Genomic DNA, 18,603 nt, shown 5'->3' with positions numbered 1-18,603 from the left:
AGTCCTCGAGTTTCTTGATACTGGTGTGGCAAGCATCTATGCTTTCAAGGAGTGCATGAAATAGAGCCGGGTCCTATGCCCGCCGACCGGTGGGAGAGATCCGGAGACGCAATTGGAGTTCAAGCGTTGCTGGTGGATCTCAAATTTGAGGACTTCATTTCGGGAGATAATGAGTTTGACCTGGACGAGGCTTACTTGAGGGGGGAGATTGACAAGATTCTGGCGCAGTACTCTCAGACCATTGGACATTTCCACGGTATCAGGCCGGACATTGACGAGTACCTGTACGTTGCTTCAGAGCACTCGGTTCACTGGTAGAGTGGAACCAGTTCAGTGGTGGTGGTCTCGACATCATTCGGGTTGATGGGGAGTTATCAGACAAAACGGTGTTTGTTTGGTGGGGGAAAGGGGGATATCTGGTTTCTCAGGGCATTTCATCTCCTCCTCCATGGATTCAAAAGGGGGGGAAGTGTCTCAAGTGGGAGGGAAATGGTCTCGGAACAGGAGGAAAATGGTGTTTAGACAAGAGGAAAAGGCGCTGAGGATCATCAACATGGCTATCCAGGGGGTCTGCCTTGAGGACTTCTGGCATCAAAAATGATGGAAGGGAGCCGGGGAGGAGTCTTCAAGCTGGAGTTGGGATGGTTATACGCCTCATTTGACACGGTGAAGAAGGGGAGGAAGCTGATTTCGGATGGGTATTAGGGGACTCTTATGAGACGTCTCACCCATGGTTCCGTCCTACTTTCCTACTCAGGTAGCGAGGCTCAATAAAAAGTTTCGCTGATTTACATGATTACCAGGTCTCTGTGAAGAAAGACGCGACAATGCCTAGGTGGCTGTCTGTCTACCTACAAAATATCCGACGTGGTATATCGCGCCATCGATGCTACAGTTCTACCTACTCTTATTATCAGCCTAACCCAGCCCACACAAACAAAAAGTCAATCACCGAAACACCCACCCACCCACCATCTATCTATCTACCTAACCGACCCATAAGCAAACACCCACCCAATATATACCTCCCCCGACTCCCACTTCCCCAGCGAAGTAGCTTCATCTCAGTAAATGGAACGAATGTAACAAGAGCGTGGTGAAAAAGAGCAGGTTGTGGTGGTCGTAGCAAGCAGGATGTTACAGGACAGCCAGAACTGGAGACTTTGCTTATATTTTTTTGCTCTCTTATTTACTATCACGTCCTCCCCCCCTCCCGCTGCGGTAGATATCTTCGACATTTGGGGTTTTGACGGTATGCTACAGTGAAGCGAGGAGAGGAGGTTGATAGAATGAAACAGAGAAAGATGTGATATACAAGTTATATTCTCCTCTTTGGTAGGTAGGTAGGTAGGGTAGATAGGTGGACAGGCAAATGATGTGATATGATATGTGTACATCTCAAATAGACAAACGCCCAAAACACCAATACCTTACTTAGTCCATATGTCCCATGCTCGCTAACATACACTACCCCACCCATCCACTTAATTCCATAAATAATACACTCAAAGAAAAGCACCTGGCGGTGCAATAGGGTATGGTATGCTCATAGGTATATTCGGAAACCAAAAAAAAAAAAAATTCACCTCCTCGGCGGCGCCTTAAAAGCAGTCTTGATCTCCACACTCTCCACCGGACTCCCCGTCGGCGTCGGCGTCCCCTTCCTCTTGGGCGGCACCGCCCCGGCATCAATCCCCAACCCAACCATCATCACGCTCTCCCTCCCCTTCTTCTGCTGCGGCGGAGGCGGCGGTACATTAATAACTGGACGCTGGGGCTTCTCTAGAGCGGCGGACCAAGGGTTGCCCCTCAACAGCGGCGTCATCCCCGTTCCTGGAGCTGACACGGCAGACGTTGGGCTTTGACCAAAAGATGTGACGGTGGGAGCTGGGCTGGGAACTTGAGGTTGGGGGTAGGGCTGCGCTTGACCAACGACGCCGTATTCAGCTGGGATGTAGGGTTTGATAGCCGGTAAAAGAGCAGCGGTGCTGCGGACCGAGTCGGCTGATAGGGGGGACTTGAAGTCCGAGGGGGAGTAGTAGACTTTTTCGGAGGAGGCCGTGTACACCTGGGGAGGAGAGGCGGGGGGAAGGGCGGTGGTGATTTGGTGGAGGGGCATGCCCATCTTGTGGGGAGCGGTGGCGATGGAATCGTCTTGTTGTTTCTGTTGCACACTGTAACGGTTTTCTTTGGTGGGGTAGGAAGAGACGGCGTCGATGCCGCCCATGGGGGGCTTGTAGATAGATGACCTCTGGAGTTGGGTGTCCGTTGGGCTCTGCTCGGTGGCAGGGGAGATGCCCTCTTCCGCTCCGGGCCAGAAGCGAGGGGACATCATGTGTGTCTGGCATTGGAAGGAGATAGATGACTTGGGACGGTGGCCATGACCGCCGACACCAAAGTTGCTGTAAAAGTCAGCTTCGGCGCTGGCACGTCTGGTCTTGTTCTTCCTCTTGCGAAGGCAGACGAAAGCGAATCCTCCGCTAACTAGAAGCAACACTACCACTCCAGCCACGATACCAATGATGGTGGTTGTGCCAACGACCGGCGCGCTGTCGCCATCGTCCTTGGGTGCTGATGGATCGACAAGGGTGATTCGGTTGTTAGAGAACACAGTCTCGTTGAGGCCAAGAGGCACACCCGGTGCCGGTTGCTGGGCACATCCGGCCTCCATCGCCTTGAAGTAGTTGGTCAGGTAGTCTGTCGAGCCATGGGGGGCAACACAAGACAAGCAGCCTTCATAATGGGAAAGGTCGTTGGCACCTCCTGCGCCGGCTTTGCAGTATGAGTACGCCGTCATGTTCTTTTGGTCGAGAAGACCGTGTTCGACGCCGTCTCGTAATGGTCCACAGGCCTTGGTTGTGGTGCAAACATCTAGCCCGATACTTGTCCCATTGGGATACCCAAAAACGCAGAATGCAGCAGCATATCGAAGGTTATCTGGGACACACTGTTAGTGAGAACGCTCTTCCATATACAGAATCAGGGATGACTAACACAAGAACCACATGGTGTCGCTCTCCCCCCCTTGCGAAAAGGTGCTCGTCTCTAGACATGACATGCATGTCTGCCACTTTTGTCCCTTTGCCGACGAGAACTTGTTGTCCTCGCAAACAACATCTGAATTTCTTGTGTGTGACGAATTGGGATCTGAGGCATCGAGGTCGTCTGAGTCTAGGCATTTCGAGGCGCATGGCGAGTTTGGTGTTACTTGGAGGGCCGACACAAGCTGTGGGATAAGGAGAACAACCGGTAGGAGAAGCATTGTAAAGCGGTAAAGAACCAGGATCCAGCCTGGGAGAATTAGGTAAATTAACTATATGATGAAAAGGGCGGACTGAAGAAGAAAGAAGGGTGGTTGTCGATGGACCAAACGAGCGAGAGTGGCAACAAGAACCCAAGAACATGGAGGAGGTGGATTCACTCCAGTACAAGTATCGATTCTGGAGCCGCCGTCAAGGGGAATGTGGACGTGACGGGGGCCAGAACAGGCAAGTGGGGAGGCATTCAGATGGTGTGCCAACCTGCATTGAGGGTGTGATGGGAGCTGATAGTCTTGTCAATGTGCCGCTGGTGAACCCCCGGCCAGGTCCTCATGCCAGTCAGTCCAATCAGGGCTGACAGTCGGCAGATGGACCGTACCTGAGCTCGTCTGGTCGGCAGCAACGCTCTCGGACGGATTGGCCAATGGAGATGTGCATGCTGCAGTCAATTCTTAGAAACCATCATCAACCCAAAACCGTTGTGTCGTTGCTCTGCTGATGGAGGAGAAGTGGTGTGTGGTGGTGTGTTGACAGAAGGAGATGGTTTCCATCGTCGGTGTTCCTCTCTTCCCAACACTTGGCTCGTCAATCCAGCCCTGCAGCGTGGCGGTAATGGTGACAGTGATGGTGAGTGACCGTGACGGTGATGGTCTTCAAGACATATCGGAAAATACCCAAACCCGGCATTCTGGAATCGTCAATATCTGCGGCCGCAGCGCTTCGCCCACTGCCCAGGCCCATGCCGAGTGTCGGCGAGGTTCAGGTTCAGAGTGAGAAATCTGGAAAGGGTGTCTTGGCGGGCGCTTGGAGATCACCAAGATCATGGGCTAATCCCCTTTGGGAATGGGGGGGTTGGAAGCTTAAACGAACATCCGGCGCTGCCCAAAGCTCATTCGCTTCTTGCACCAACTGCGCCTGCACGACACTGGGAGGGTCACACACCTGCTGTGACTTTACAGCGCCGTTTACCCGCTGCGAGCGCTCTTCCCGTCACCGTGATCTCTTGTCTTTTTCTGTGAGTCTCGCGCTCGGATCTCACCTCGAGGGATCCAGCTACCGCCCTCAAACAGACTCTTTCCCATCTTCCCATCCATCTCGTCCCGTGACGCAGACACAGCAACCAAGACAGTCAAGAGATGGATGGTCGTACCAGCGTGGGGCATCGACGATCCTATAGAACACAGACTAACCGAGGGCTCCTCAGCTCTGGTACTGCTTCTATTTCCATCACCACAGCCTCTATCTTTGTCTTCTTCGAGTTGCCTCACAACGATGCCAATTCCTGAAGCTTCGTTACCAAGTCTTCGAAAACATGACTTGTCTCAACACCATCTTGCAACTTGTAACTGAAGACGCACGTAAAGAGCACAATCACAACGGATTCCCCTTTCCAGGGGGTGGTGGGCGGCTCCCCATGTGGCCATGGAGGTGCGGCATGGCCGTTATATCGGCCACTTTATAGGCACCACCCACAGATCTCGAGACCCAATCTTGAGACCAGACGACCATCTCGTCTGCGGATCTAGTTCGTCCCATCTGGAGGGTTGTGCGTTTCGTCTCTGCTACCACTTGTTGAGCCGTGCATGGATTGTTTGAAGAAGCTCTTCAGCATGGCAAAGAAAGCGACTTCAAGTATGAAAATCGTATTACACATTAATTCATATATGTACGCCTTTTGATATACATCCCGCCATATCTCTTCGCCTCGCTTACTATAGCACTGTCCCCATCTCGAACCACCATCCAACCATGTGCTTTCATATCCATCATGAGATCTCTCCTTACCTCAGACCCAAACTCGTATCCCTGTATCCCTCACGAAAGCCCAATACTAACATCAACCCCGAACAAACACCTCCCCTCCCCACAGTTCCCATGAAAAACAATACTCGTTCTGTTCCCCCCACCGTCCCCATCCACCCTCCTGACCGCGCTCGCGCCCCCCGGCGCGACAACCCCCAACCCATCCCCCGTAGCAACCAAACTCCCCTTACTCGCCCTCTTGTACACCCCCGTTACCTCCCCGCTCGTGGCATAATTCACCGAGTACCCCTCCTCGCTCCAACAATGATTACTATAAAAAAGCACATACGTCCCCGTCCCCCAGTCAAACCACAAATCCGGCGCCTCCACCAACGGCCCATCCTCCTCCGTCCGATCCAGTATCGTGACCCTCTCCCCAACGAAAGTGACCCCATCATCCGCCACCGGCTGCAGTACTATCGGGGTCGGAACCTGAGGAGCAACACTGTTCCCACACGAACCCCCATTCCCGAGGGAGTTCCCATCAACCTTGTAGACCAGATACCGTTTCCCTGTCAGGGGGTCCAGGAACCCGGCCGGGTCGATCGCCCCGCCTTGGGAAATGGGACAAGCGATTGGCTGGGATAGGGGTGTGTACGGACCTGTGACGGAGGAGGTTGACTTGGCGGCGCCGATGCAGTGATATGCGCTGTTGTTGCCGGAGAGCTGGCCAGAGTAGTACATCACGTAGGAGTTGTCTGATAGCCGGACCACCGAGGGGGCCCAGGTCAAAGAGCCGGGGCCGGAGGTCCAGGAGCCCGGGTTGGGGAGGGGGTCGATGTCGAGGTAAGTCCACGGTCCCAACGGGGAAGGGGCGGAGGCAACTTGGATGTTTTTTGGGGAGGGGCCGGTGAGGAGGGAGGTGGCGAAGGCATAGTAGGTTCCTGAGGAGTCGTGGAGGATGGAGGGGTCCTAGGAGGGGATTAGGATGGTCTACTTACCTATAGAACAGGGGGTTTAAGGGGAAGGGGGTTCAACTTACGGGAAAATCACGGTTTAATAACGGGGATGCGGTCGCGGTGACGAGGGGGAGAAGCGAGAGGTGGAGGAGGAGGAGGAGGAGGAGGAGGGTAACGAGCGTGGGGAGCATGATGCTCTTGTTTGTTTACCCTCTAGAAACCTAATAAAAGAGGTGTGTGGCGAAAAAGGGTTGAGTTCGGACCCAACCGGTTAATGGCTGGCTATAGTTCAAGCAGAGCAGCCGTCTCTCAGCTCTCCCGATAGAGGAGGCCTAGCAATCAGACAAGATCGTCAGAAGCCGACAGCGAGGAAAGAAAACAATATCCAAAAGTCTCAAGAAACAAGAGAGAAATTCTCAAAAGATTGACATCATCACAAAACCCTCTTCCTATCCTTTCGTAAAAATCTGCGCGGCCGCACAGAGGGTCTTTGTCACTTGATGCCTGTGTCAAGAAAACAAAAGAAAAAAAAAAAAAAAAGAGGCTGGAAAGGGGTTGTGATTGTTGTCAGTCAGAATCGGAGGTCAAAGCAAGAAAAGCCAGGTGCCAGAAAAGTAGGTAAGGTATCTTGATAAGATCAAAGTCCTTTCACAAGGACAAGAACTTCCATTGTTCTTCTGTTTGCTTGCCCAATCTGGACTGTATCTACTGTCCGAAATCGTATTGGGGATTGCGTATATGCGCGCTAGGGAGCTGCAACTTACCAAAGTGAGAAGCTGTACTCTTCGGCAACCGCACAGATGGGGACGGTTGAGATGAGGAAGCGTCTTTCGTATCGTAGTCGCCCAATCGATGTGGCAGGATCTTCAGTGCTCAGTGAAAATCCCTCTTCACTGGAAAAAATGCCATCAAGCCTCTGTAAGCCTGGAAAGCATAGTACTTTCATGACCTTTCCCTCAAGCTCATGAATACCACTCCCCCTCCCCCCCATGATCCAGACTTTACACCAAAAACCCACTAACAACCCCATAGCTCGTGCTGATCTCAACACCATTGCCCTCCCCCTAATCAACCTAGCTCACCCGTCGTCAACTGCACAGCTCGGTCGGCTCACGCCTCATGAGCATTGTGACGCCTCCAAAGTCAAAAAGACCCATCGGCGTGATGCCGTGATGAAACCTCGACCTCTCTTTCCGAATCCCAGCGGGCAGGTAAGAGTTGCCGAGCCAGAAGTTGACATGTTGAGCTCTTTAGCTCAACATATAGATTGAAGACCTCCCAAAGACAAAAAGTCAAACATGGCTTGGGAAGTGAAAATGCCCAAAAGGAAAACAGTGCTGTTTGTGTGGATCGAACACACGAGCTTCAGATTGTCTTTCTGATACCCAATTTCTCGGGATATCATTTTAACCGATAAAAACGAAGTTTTGACCTCAGTCTGACGCTCTCCCAACTGAGCTAAAAACCCGCTGTTTGTACAATGTTCCGTCAAGCCGTATTCAAAGTATATGAAGCCATTCTCAATTCATAGTCAACAATCGTAAATCATGTGGCTGCAAATCTCCAAGAAGATATTCAGCATGGAGCATACAAAATCATGGTTATGCTTGGAGTTGAGAACTTCAAGGTGTTGGAGATGCTGTCAAGACACCACAAACAATCACTCGTGTCAAAGCCACAACCATTCCCATCACACCCAAAATATATCGTACAACTCTCCATTCTTACTACATACAGCTATATAGACATCCACCGCCACCCCCGACACAAACTCGCAAAGCTCCAGGTATAATGCATAACGTGCTACCCCAACAAGCTGTATGCCATGATAATCAGACAGGACAAAAACTCCCAAAACGCCCTCCGATTTTTCCCTTGACCAGCCCCCAAATAAAAACGCCCAGAGGTTGTGTGTGCAAACCGACAGAGAAAAAAAAGAAGATCAGAGCATCTCAAAAATCCATTACTCGCTATCCTCAGCATCCTTCTTGGACTTCTTCTCCTTCTTTTCCTTCTTGGCCTTCTTGCGCTCCGCCTTCTCTTCGGCGGTCTCGCCCTCGTGCTTGCTCTTGCGCTTCTTTTCCTTCTCCTCCCTAACAGGAGAGGAAGCGGCCGGAACGGCAGCGGGCTCAGCAGCCTTGACAGGGGTGGGAGGGGCAGCAGCCTCCTGGGCGGCAGCCTCAGCGCCCTGCTGGGACTCAGAGTAATCCTGGTAGCTGGCCTTCCAGGCGGCGGGGGTGTTCTCATTGGCGCGGCCATACTTGTCAAGCTTGCCATCGGACTTCAACTTCTTCTTCTCAATGGCAGTAGGGCCGAGACCCCAGCGGCGGGGATAAAGGTCGCGCTCCATGATGCAGCGCTTGACCTTGGCGACGACGCCGTGGTCGCAGGTCGACATCTCGACAGTGCTCATCTGCGCAATACCAATAGCAATAGCCTCACCCTTGGTGGTGATGAGAACAACCTCCTCGTGCACATCAATGTCCTTGGAGTATCTCAATAGACCGGGCAACGTGAGCTTGGCACCGTAGCAGATGGCGTTGACAGCGGTATCCTTAACAACGAGACGCTTGTAAGTGCACAAGAGAGTCTCCAGGGGGTGGATGACCTTGCGAAGGAGGGTTTCGTCACCGCCGTTGTCGTAGGCCCACTGGGCATCGAGAACATCGTGAAGCGTGACAAGCTTGCCATCGTCCTCAGACATGACACCGGAGCGGACACGGCGAAGCTCCTGCATGTGAGCGCCAACACCGAGGAGAAGACCAAGGTGAACGCAGAGAGTACGGATGTAGGTGCCGGCCTCGCAAGACACCCAGAAGACACCAAGGTGGCGGTCATTGTCGAACTCAATGAGCTTGCTCTCGTGGATGGTACGGATACGGAGCTGACGCTTGACGGCCGAAATAAGAGGGGGCCGCTGGAAAAGAGCACCAGTGAGGGTCTCGAGGGCCTGAGCGAAGGCAGCCTCGCCACCAGGGACCTTGTCGTGGAGACGGATCACGCAAACGTACTCCTTACCAGCGCCCTGCTGGGCCTTGACGAGACGAGTAGCGCGATCAACACAGACAACTGTTTTCCCACCATGTTAATAACTTTGCCCCCACCGATCCAATCGCATAGGGCTTTTTTCTCCAACTTACTCAAGCAGCCAGTGACCTTGGGATCAAGGGTACCAGAGTGACCAGTCTTCTCAACGCTACAACACATTTTCCATTAGCCGCTTTTCCCAACCATCTCTCTTCTCGATTTTACACACGACGTACCGAAGCATGCGCTTGAGCCAGGCGACAACCTCGTGGGAGGAAGGGTTGGAAGGCTTGTCAAGGTTGATGACACCGCTGGAGATGTAGGACTTGATATCACGCTTGTGGGGGGCACAACCATAGGGGATGGGAGTCCAATGGTTGGTGCGGACGAGCATGTCGTTGTAGCCCTTCAGAAGGAGGGGAAGCTCATTGTCGTTCACAGGGGGAGCGGGAGCCGACGAGGGCATGATGACATCCTTGGAGACGGACATCGTAAAGGATATCGCAATTCGATATATTCAACTCGCGATCGGTGTTGTTGTTTTTGTTGTTGTTGTTGGTGACGAAGTAGCGGGGGACTAATGTCAGTCGGGTGTCTGTTTTCTCGACGCGCTGGATTTGCGACTTGGGGACAGGTGAATTGAGAAAAGAAAAACAGTGGTGATATGGGTGGTCCGTGAATAAAAGGGCTCACGATTCGGACGGCTGTCTGGTAGAGGGAGGGTCTTCAGGAGCCGCACGATTTGTCCACCGTGGTGTTGGGCGAGATGAAGCGATCGAGAGAAAGCAAGCAGCTCAGAGTGAAGCTCTCCAAATTTTTCTTACGAAGGCCAAAAAAGATAATGTGGGGAACTGTATGGCTTGGCGGGAGAGCGCTAACTTGATGAGGCATGGCGTGGCTTCGAGCCCTGTTATCGTGAGTAGATATGCAGATATCCGGTGTTGAGAGAAGCTCGGGCCCATCAATTGTCGCTGTTGTTAGACACTGGCCAGCGACTCGACAATGGAATCCAGCATCTGGAGCATGGCCTTGTCTTGACACCCCCTGAAGACCTCTGTGTGACTACCAGTCTAATCACATCCTGTGGGTGCATGAAGATGCGCAGTTTGGTTGAGAAGTGGCAACTGTGATGTGATAATATCGTGGCTAAACTCTACAGACAGCATCATCTGGAGCACCTTCATAATACCTGGTAGTATCTCCTATCTACTCATCCCAGGGAAGATGTACCGACCCCTTTCTCGCAAATATATACCCATATCCAACCTTATACACTATCCAAGACCCCAACAAAAAACCCGTCATCTCAAAACCCAACTCCAAATGCACCCTATCATCTCAGGGGGCGGGTATTATAGCTCAAAGCAGTTCAAAACCAAAACCAACAAAAACACGCCCGCTCTCTCCATCAGGAGACAGGCACACTCTGCAACCCCAACCCCGTCGCCCCCTTATCACCCGACCCAGGCCGACTCCCATGTGCTCTCCCATAACCAGGGTGGTGCAGCACCGGTGCCTGTGGTGGGCTCGGCATCTGATAATAAGGATTATTACTCCCATGCACCATCCCCTCCCCACCCTGCCCATTATACGGACTCTCGACCTCCTTCAACTCATACACCTCATCCCTCTGCTTCCCTTTGTCCTCCACCGGGTACCCATACCGATCATTATTCATCGTCCCATTCGACGGCTTGCTCCTCAAGCTCGCCTCATCCCCTCCCAGCGCAAGCCCGATAGCAATCTCATTCTGTCGCTTCTCATGCTGCGTATACGTCTGCATAACCATCTTCTCCTGCCCAACCGAAGGCCACTGTGTAAAAGCCGGTGGCGGGGACCCGTGCGCAGGTGACTGCTGCTGTAATAACTGATCCAGTCGTTGGCTGTGCATCTGCTGTGGTGACAGCGACGGCCAGTTTGCCGCTACCGTCGCCGACCCTCCTGGTCCAGAAACGGGGCTGTTGTAGGTGCTCGTGTATGGCGAGATATATCGCGGTAGTGTCCGTTCCGTCGCCTCGGTGGCTGCAGAGACAGGGCTCTCATTCTCCCACCCCCTAAGTGGTCGCTGACTAACCGGTGTCTCAAACATGTCACTTCCTCCGCCACCATACCTGTGGTTTGCTTGCGCGTGGCGCTTTTCCAGCTCCCTTAAAAAAGCCCGTCTTCTTCTCTTGCCATTGCAGACAATGAAGAAGCCGGCCAAAATAAGAAGAAGCGCAATGCCACCAAAGGCGATGCCCACCCTAGCGCCGAGGGAGACAGGGCCATAATCTGGCGTTGGGACGCCGACGAGGGTGGTTTCTGGTGGAACGATGGTGACGGTGTTTTCACCAAAGACTTCGCCTTGGATGGCGATGGTATATCCTGGATCTGGTTTCTGTTCGCAAGCAGCCTCGAGGATCCAGAGGTAGTTGTTGAGGAAGAGGCCGCGACCTCGCTGTTCACCAACTAGGCATGGTGAGCATCGAGGAATAAAGTTCTCTTCCCATAGGTCACAGAAGCCGTATGGGGTTCGGCCGGAAGTGTCATTCCTGCGAAACTCCACGGCATCTTCCAGCGGACCGCATGCTGTCCTGAGGCGCTGTCAGCACGGAGGCATACGGGAGGATTGCGGCGTGGCTGCCGGGCAAAGCCCAGGCACACTTAGGGGGGTTGTTGACTTACGATCCGGTGCATGGTGTGCTGTCGCCACTATGCCATAGGCAGGTGTCCATGGCAAATCGAAGGTTGTCTAAGATTTGTTAATATCAGTCTTGCCATATAGGCATGTTGATGAGAAGGAAAACAGAGGAGACGTACAAAGCAAAGCAGCCTGATCCGACATGGTCCCAGATGTGTAGTTGCTCCTCAGCTGGCAATTGATGCAGTTCTCCCATACTATCCCAGCCGCTGTCTTCCCTATGCTGCCCCTATCACAAACAATCTCATCCCGCGCCGTGTGGTCCTGCTGGTTGCTGCAGTGCTTCTCGCATGGTGATCCAGGTGTGCCCAGCAGAGCGTTGGCGGCCAGCGGTGAGGTCGTTACTGTCACCAGAACCGCGAGGGCAAGGCGAGCAGCAGTGGACGGCATCCTGCCTTAGGTAGCCCTCCTCCACGCGCACGGTTGGAGGAGCAGTGAGGATGATCTCTTACCTGTGGTGATGCGTGGCGTCTGAGTTTATGTGGTTTGGTTGCAGTTGCAGAAATGAACCGCTCGCTGGGTTCTGCCGTCTTTCGTCTGTCGTTATTCCTTTCGGGTACTGGGTATTATGCGGTGCTGTGCGGGGAGGATGCAGCAGCTAGGAACGGGAAGAATAGACGTTTATTGCCGTCCAGATTCTCTGTGTGACATTCCGACCTGCCTCTCTTCTTTCCTGGTGGCACGATGACGGTATTATAGAGTAAAACAGAGGAGAAACGTGCTTCGATCTTCGGGATGTCAGGTTAAGCGCGCACTTTTGTCTGGATGGGTCCCTGGAGGAAAAGAGACTGGAAGCTTGTGCTTTTGCAGATGTGACAGTGACAAGACTTGGATTGTTGTTGGTGAAGGGAAACAACAGCACAAACACAGACAACAGCCACCGAGCTGGACACACCTCCCACTCATTAGACTCAGCCGTCAACCACCTCCAGGGTCCTGTTCAACGCATTAAAAGGGTGGCCCATGGTGGCGGGCGGGGGTTCAACCTCTATGGTTGGTGTGATTGGGGGTTGTCTTGCACCGTTTGAAAATGCTCACAGAGTGATCGTCACTCTCTCAGAGATGCCAAAGCCGCTGTGCCGTTCCAAGGTCGCACGCTAGCAATGCATGTGCTCAGCAGCATTGACCATTCACAGCCCAGAAGTGGTCACTGCCCATGCAGGGGCCCCTGCGAGTTCAACCAACCCGCCCGTCGTGATTGGCAAACCGCTCTTTTACCCGTGGCCCACTCATTTCCTGATTGGGAACCAGCTGAAAGTTGTTCTCTCGATAAACTTTGGCCCCCAAGAACCCAACCAACTCTCTCACACATTCTCTCAATCCGGTGAGCACTTCACCACCAATCCACTTGGCCATCCATTCACCCACTGGCAGGCCCGCATCTCTCAGGCTCAGCACCATGACATCAACTGACATCTGCTGTGTTATGCTGGTAATGACAATCTGTGTCTCCGTCTCCTCTTGTGCATCATCTCACCTTTCCCTACAGTACCTATCCCATCCCCACCAAAGCAAGCCATTCATCATCCGCAGCTCCATCATCATGCATGCAGCGCATCAACCACCGCACACTGTCAAATAGATTGATTTTCCTTGGTTATCCATCTGTTGGTTCCCCCCTCCCCAATCCCCCCATCCCGCCCAATAGAACATGCACCATCTTGGGGAAATTCCCAATCAAAGCGGCAAAACCAAACTGTCGGGTTTTCCCCCCCTTTTCTTCTCGCTGCCGAACTTCCGTCTGTGCTCTTTTCAGGGGAAAAAAAGGCTGGATTTCTGTGTGATGGCTGTGACAATGACGGTCATGAGACAGATCAGACAAATGAGGGGATGGCACTTGAAAGCGACACAGCACATTCCCATAACTACAGCACAATGCAGTGTGAAGGTCTATACATTAGGTAGGTGAGAATGTTGAGAGATCTCGGCAGTTTCGGCCTGCCTTGGTGATACTTAGTCCTCATGTCAGCGGTCAAGTAAACAAGATCTTGGTTTGTCAACAACCGCTCAAAATCAGATAGGTATTGTATGCAACAAGATCACAGGACGCTGCTTGCTTCAAAAACTGCCGAACATTACTTGGCCTCGGTGCGGTTGGCTGTTTACACTTATCGCTCTTTCTCCCACGTTGATGATAAGACCTGGTTGGTTGGTATCCGATGTACCTATGATGTGCTTGCCAACCTACATAGCAAGCCATAGAGACCCCCTTTTTGCAACCCACCACACCCATTCTTTCGGCCCGCTGTTGCTGAAGGAGGGGGCCAGGGCACGCCACTGGATCCTTCTTATCTGTGGTCTAAAGCTGTCTTTTTTTTTTTGCCAAACCGAGAGAGGGTGACATAAACAAGATGATGCTGACTTTGCTTTTTGTTGGGTGTTGCACAAGCACTATAAAAGTGGTATTGACGTGATGAAGGGCAGAGCCTTGCCGGCATTTGCTATCAAGGACATAGCTGTCGAAACTCAAGTTTGACATTGCCTTACTTGCCATTTTTACCAGTGGTCGCATCTCGATCTGGAGAATTTGATGGATGAATGGACGTTCTTCGAACAATTCACATTTCTGGCAAAGACAGCTCAAAATCACCTAAACTCGATGCTAAAACACTTCAAGGCTACATAATCCGCAAACAAATCCAGCGCTATCTCTCCCATGGTATCAACCCCTCAAAAATAATTTCATAAATCATCCTCAAACCCTCCCCCTCCTTCCCCTCCTCCCCACCCACTCCTCATTCAACAAACTCCTCTTACTCCCCTCCCAACCGTCCCACTCCCCATGACGATACCCATACTCAAACTCCTCATACTCCTCCCCCACCGGCGAAATCGCCACCCCCATCCCCATTATCTTGGGCGTCTCCGGACTGTGATCATCGTCCACCGTCACCACGGACAGATTCGACAAAGTCCCAGCCGGTTTAATGATATCCTCCGGCGAAGGGGGAAAAGGCCAGTTAGGCAGCGCGGCGTAATCTATGCTTGGTTTGTGCTGTCGATAACTGTCGTCCTGTTGCTGTTCTGGCCGCTTGTCTTGCAGATTTTGGCAACTTTGTCGCGGTAGGGATATGCCATCTCGTAGACTGTTCTGCTGTAGCAAAACCCCATGCCTCGAACCCGACCCCTCAACCTCCATCCCTGCCCCCCTCACCCGCCCAGGTTGGCGACCACGGCTTACACTCCGGTATCTGGACCCAACCCTCCCTCGGGCGTGAGCTTGCTCTTCCTCCTCCTCAACATCAGAAACACCATCCCCTATCATCACACCATTCCTCAACCGCGACGACTGCCTCCTCACCCCACCACCACTACCACCACCACCACCACCAAGGACCTGCATACCACCCACCCTCGCCTGCTGCTGCCCCTGCTCCCAATCATAATTCTCCATCGAGCTATAAATCTGCCTCGACCGACTCGCATTCCGCGATTTGGGCGAGCTAGGCCTCTCCGCACCAATATCCTGCGCAGCACTGGAGTTGCTCAACGCTGACTTTGGGTGTATCTTGAAACTAGCCAACACAGAGGAGAGGTCTGCCCAGTCTTGGGAGTGGGAAGGGGATGGGTGTTCCTCGTTGAGGGGAGGGAGGGTCTGTTCGTGTTTCCAGTGCCAATCGGGGGGTTCTTCCTCTATGGGGGTGGGGGTGTGGTCTTCTTCTTCTTCTTCTTCTTCTTCTTCTTCTTCTGCTGCTGCTGCTGGGGTGGTGGTGGTGGTGGTGATGGTGGCTGGTTGGGGGGCATTCCGTGGCGGGTCGTCTTCTGACTCGTCAAGGGAGGGCAGTGTTTGTTTGTGTTTCCAGTACCAGTCTGGGACCTCGTTTTCGATTGGGGTTGCTACCCAGACGTCTTCTGCTGAGACTTGGCGTGGTCTGGATGTTTCTTGTTGTTTTGCTTCTGACTCGTCCTCTTCAGGCTCCTCTTGTGCTGTTTCGTTGAGGGAGGGTAGCGTTTGCTCGTGTTTCCAGTACCAATCTGGAACTTCATTGTCGATGGGTGTGGCTACCCAGACATCCTCTGCCACGGTGGTACTAGTGGGTTTTGACGGTGCGGCTTGTTCCGGTCTGGGGCTCTCTCCTGTCTCGGTTTGTTCACCTTCTGCTTCCTCGTGGAGTATCTCGTCAAGAGAAGACAACTGTGGCTCGTGCTTCCAGTACCAATTTGGCGGTTCTGTGTCGATCGGTGTGGCATCTCGGACTTTAGAGGCGTCTTGCTGTGTCTTTGCTGGTTCAAGCCCTCCCACCTTCTGGGTTGGCTTTGAGGAGCTCCCCGGCGACACCTCTTCCTCCTCTTGTATCGCCTCTTTGACGGCGGAGAGTGAGTGATCGTGCTTCCAGTACCAGTTTGGTGGTTTAGCATCAATGGGTGTCCCCAACCAGCCCTCCTCAACTTCAAACGGTGTTATTGGCGTCATGCAAGCTCCCCCACCAAAAAGAGCTGACTGCGACCCATCTCGGTATTGCCATGGGTAAGGGCTGGCCTTGTCTCGAAACTTCCACGGGGTCGTTGGTATTGATAGCCTCGAAGGACGCGATGTTGCCTTCAGGTCCGGGCTTGGAGTCCGCGATGATCTTGCTGTGGGAATGGCAATGTCTTCGGCAATGGCGCTGTCGATGAGAGTGAATTCTTCCGCACTCGGTCGCACTGGTGTTACAGGTATCTGCAGTCGAGTAGGTGATCGGGGGTTGCCGGGACTCTGGGCATCAGGCTCAGCTGGTGCAAGCCAGGGCAACCGAGCAGAAGACACAGACTTGGGGGTTGCTGACACAGCCTCTATGCGACTGCTGATCGGGTGCGATGTTGGTGGCTCTTTGGGCGTCTTCTTGGCCGGTATCTGGATCTCGAGGGCCTGCGCACGGCGCTTGACGGGCTCAGTCTCGACGTCGGTTTCCTCGGCGTAAGGATTCTCGGCCTCGACCCCTGAGGCATCGGTCAACTTGCTGAGTGGAGGCTGGTCCGTGTCGACCACAAGTAACTCCTTCACTCCACGTCCGAGGACCCCATACACGTAAACTTCCCCTCCTCTGATGCCCAAGACGGCACTTGTTCCCGAGTACATCACATCGTCTTCAGCACCAGTCCGGTTGCAAAAGACGACGATAATCTCCTCCTCACTATCCTCCCGGATCAGAGGCTCAAGACGCTGAACCCAGTACACCAGGGCCTCGAGATCCGGCTCGTGAGGCCGACGGGTGTATTGGCTGGGATCCTGTTGAGATTGCCAGGCCATGCTGACTATGACCACATTTGCGTGTGCTTCCATGACGTGAAATCCGAATTCGAAAGCTTCCCATGGTGTTTCCAACTCGTATGGACTAGACACTGTTAGAAATGCCTAGGGAGAACTCACTAAAGACAGCAGGCTTACTTTATGTCAGTGCAAATACCCAAAGCAACGTTCCCCAAGCCTTCGACATTGCCCCGAAAGAAACCATCCCGCCCTTGGAGTGCCCAGGTCTCATCGGTATAAAATAGGTGTAGCTTGCGGTAGTTGCCAACAGTATCGCCATCTCGGTTTACGATAAGCGCTGAGTTGTAGTGCTCTGGGTTCGCTGGCCATCTTGCGCTCATGTCCACCTTCTCCGGATACCCTACTACAACGGCGCAATCGTGTTTCAGGGCGGTAGTTCGAGCCCAGAGAGAGCTGATTCCAGAATCACGACGTTCCAAACAGGGAGAGATGTGTTGTAGCGACTTGAAGTTGTAACCTGGATTTGCCCATCAGCATTCTCCGCCCCCCCCCCCCCGCCGAGTAAATAATCTGCAATAAACGTACCTGTAAAGGCAAGTTCCGGCAGTACAAGCAAGTCCAAATCATCAAGATCCCCCGTGCGCGCCTTGTTCAGTACGGCATCAGCCCGGTTGAGGTTGTTGTCGACATCCCCGACCTGAGGCGCAAACTGTAGACAGGCAATCTTCATGGTGGGCAGCCTGCGCCGCTATGCCCCTCCTCTCAAATTGGAAAGCCCAAGTCGACCTGGTGGTCACTTCGAATACTGTGTTTTTAAACAACCAAACAAGATCATTGCAGTCCGGCGTCGTCAATCATTGTATTGTGGAATCTGTCGCAAATGGAAGAATATCCCAACCCCTTTCCAAATCACAAGCACCAAGACGGGAAGCAGATTCAGTCCAGCAAGATCTCAACGGAGAGGGGAACAGCAGCAGTGCCCCAAAGGCGCAGGGGGTTGCCGTTCACCACGTGGGGATATATGGTTGCTGCGGACGTGAGCTATTCTGGGCGACCGTTCCGAGCTGGGGAAAACGGTGGAATAGGCTGATGGAAAGAGGGTAGCCAACGGGATGGCTTCCCTAAGCGCCGCCAAACCTGCCGAGCAGCTCGGTGTTTTGCAGATGTGACCTTTGACCTTGGTTCAAAGCATGCTGCTGGCTACTACTGTTGCTCTGTTTGAAGGAAACGGTGTGACACAAAGAGGAGTCCGTTTATGTCTTGCCCAAAGATGCCGAGTTGCGGGGAAGAATCACCCAAGCTGAAGGATTCGTTTTGCTTCTTGGTATCTCGCAATTGCCGGAGGAAGACGCCATGGACCCGGCCCTAATGTAGGAACGGTACATGAAATGCATGTAGCGTATCTGTCCATGTCCTACAGGCCACGACATCTTGTACCACATTGCGGAGATTCGAGTCCATCATGACCTGCCGTTCATCCAAAGAAAAAAACTCAAAAGACGCTGTGATGAATCCAAGTAGCTGCTGGTGATAGTGCAGGTGATGATGGAAGAAACATTCAGTGGGGTCTCGGCGTTCCCTCCCGACGTGCATTCTGCGATCAGGACAGCGGACGCTAAATTCGGCTACGCGCCGTGGTGGACTCTGGGTAGATCAAGTGGGGCTAAGTTTTCCGTTTCTTTCATGATTCGATACCCCATTGGTTGGTCGCAAATTGACGGACCGATGCCCGTCAAACGCCAG

General features: G+C 53.0%; 6 protein-coding genes and 1 non-coding gene across 7 annotated transcripts; all 7 read right to left on the bottom strand.

Moving 5' to 3' along the window:
* Nucleotides 1–1,149: 1,149 nt before the first annotated feature.
* On the bottom strand, nt 1,150–4,070 carry QC763_202930 (uncharacterized protein). Its single transcript, XM_062909326.1, has 2 exons — nt 2,995–4,070; nt 1,150–2,937 (listed from the first exon to the last, which is right to left on the bottom strand). Exons 1-2 carry the CDS (start codon nt 3,260–3,262, stop codon nt 1,583–1,585), a joined length of 1,623 nt encoding a protein of 540 aa, XP_062768096.1. The 5' UTR covers nt 3,263–4,070; the 3' UTR covers nt 1,150–1,582.
* Nucleotides 4,071–4,895: 825 nt separating this feature from the next.
* On the bottom strand, nt 4,896–6,153 carry QC763_202920 (uncharacterized protein; the record flags this gene model as incomplete). Its single annotated transcript, XM_062909325.1, has 2 exons — nt 4,896–5,975; nt 6,046–6,153. 2 exons carry the CDS (start codon nt 6,151–6,153, stop codon nt 5,076–5,078), a joined length of 1,008 nt encoding a protein of 335 aa, XP_062768095.1. The 3' UTR covers nt 4,896–5,075.
* Nucleotides 6,154–6,251: 98 nt separating this feature from the next.
* On the bottom strand, nt 6,252–6,953 carry QC763_0032380 (uncharacterized protein; the record flags this gene model as incomplete). Its single annotated transcript, XM_062905528.1, has 2 exons — nt 6,252–6,294; nt 6,727–6,953. The coding sequence occupies 2 exons, from the start codon at nt 6,951–6,953 to the stop codon at nt 6,252–6,254; spliced, it is 270 nt and encodes an 89-aa protein (XP_062768094.1).
* A 344-nt stretch (nt 6,954–7,297) lies between these two features.
* Nucleotides 7,298–7,430, bottom strand: QC763_0032370. Its single transcript has one exon. It is a non-coding gene; the product is annotated as a tRNA-Leu (tRNA).
* A 217-nt stretch (nt 7,431–7,647) lies between these two features.
* CBF5 (centromere/microtubule-binding protein cbf5) lies at nt 7,648–9,809 on the bottom strand. Its single transcript, XM_062909324.1, has 3 exons — nt 9,226–9,809; nt 9,103–9,158; nt 7,648–9,031 (listed from the first exon to the last, which is right to left on the bottom strand). Exons 1-3 carry the CDS (start codon nt 9,477–9,479, stop codon nt 7,926–7,928), a joined length of 1,416 nt encoding a protein of 471 aa, XP_062768093.1. The 5' UTR covers nt 9,480–9,809; the 3' UTR covers nt 7,648–7,925.
* A 281-nt stretch (nt 9,810–10,090) lies between these two features.
* QC763_202900 (uncharacterized protein) lies at nt 10,091–12,699 on the bottom strand. The gene is made up of 3 exons (XM_062909323.1): nt 11,789–12,699; nt 11,654–11,720; nt 10,091–11,562 (listed from the first exon to the last, which is right to left on the bottom strand). Exons 1-3 carry the CDS (start codon nt 12,057–12,059, stop codon nt 10,398–10,400), a joined length of 1,503 nt encoding a protein of 500 aa, XP_062768092.1. The 5' UTR covers nt 12,060–12,699; the 3' UTR covers nt 10,091–10,397.
* Nucleotides 12,700–14,364: 1,665 nt separating this feature from the next.
* Nucleotides 14,365–17,590, bottom strand: QC763_202890 (uncharacterized protein; the record flags this gene model as incomplete). Its single annotated transcript, XM_062909322.1, has 3 exons — nt 14,365–16,984; nt 17,038–17,377; nt 17,446–17,590. 3 exons carry the CDS (start codon nt 17,588–17,590, stop codon nt 14,365–14,367), a joined length of 3,105 nt encoding a protein of 1,034 aa, XP_062768091.1.
* Nucleotides 17,591–18,603: the final 1,013 nt, after the last annotated feature.

This window comes from Podospora pseudopauciseta, assembly GCF_035222475.1.
Source record: "Podospora pseudopauciseta strain CBS 411.78 chromosome 2 map unlocalized CBS411.78m_2, whole genome shotgun sequence".
NCBI lineage: Eukaryota > Fungi > Ascomycota > Sordariomycetes > Sordariales > Podosporaceae > Podospora > Podospora pseudopauciseta.
This window is presented reverse-complemented; position numbering and strand designations above follow the sequence as displayed.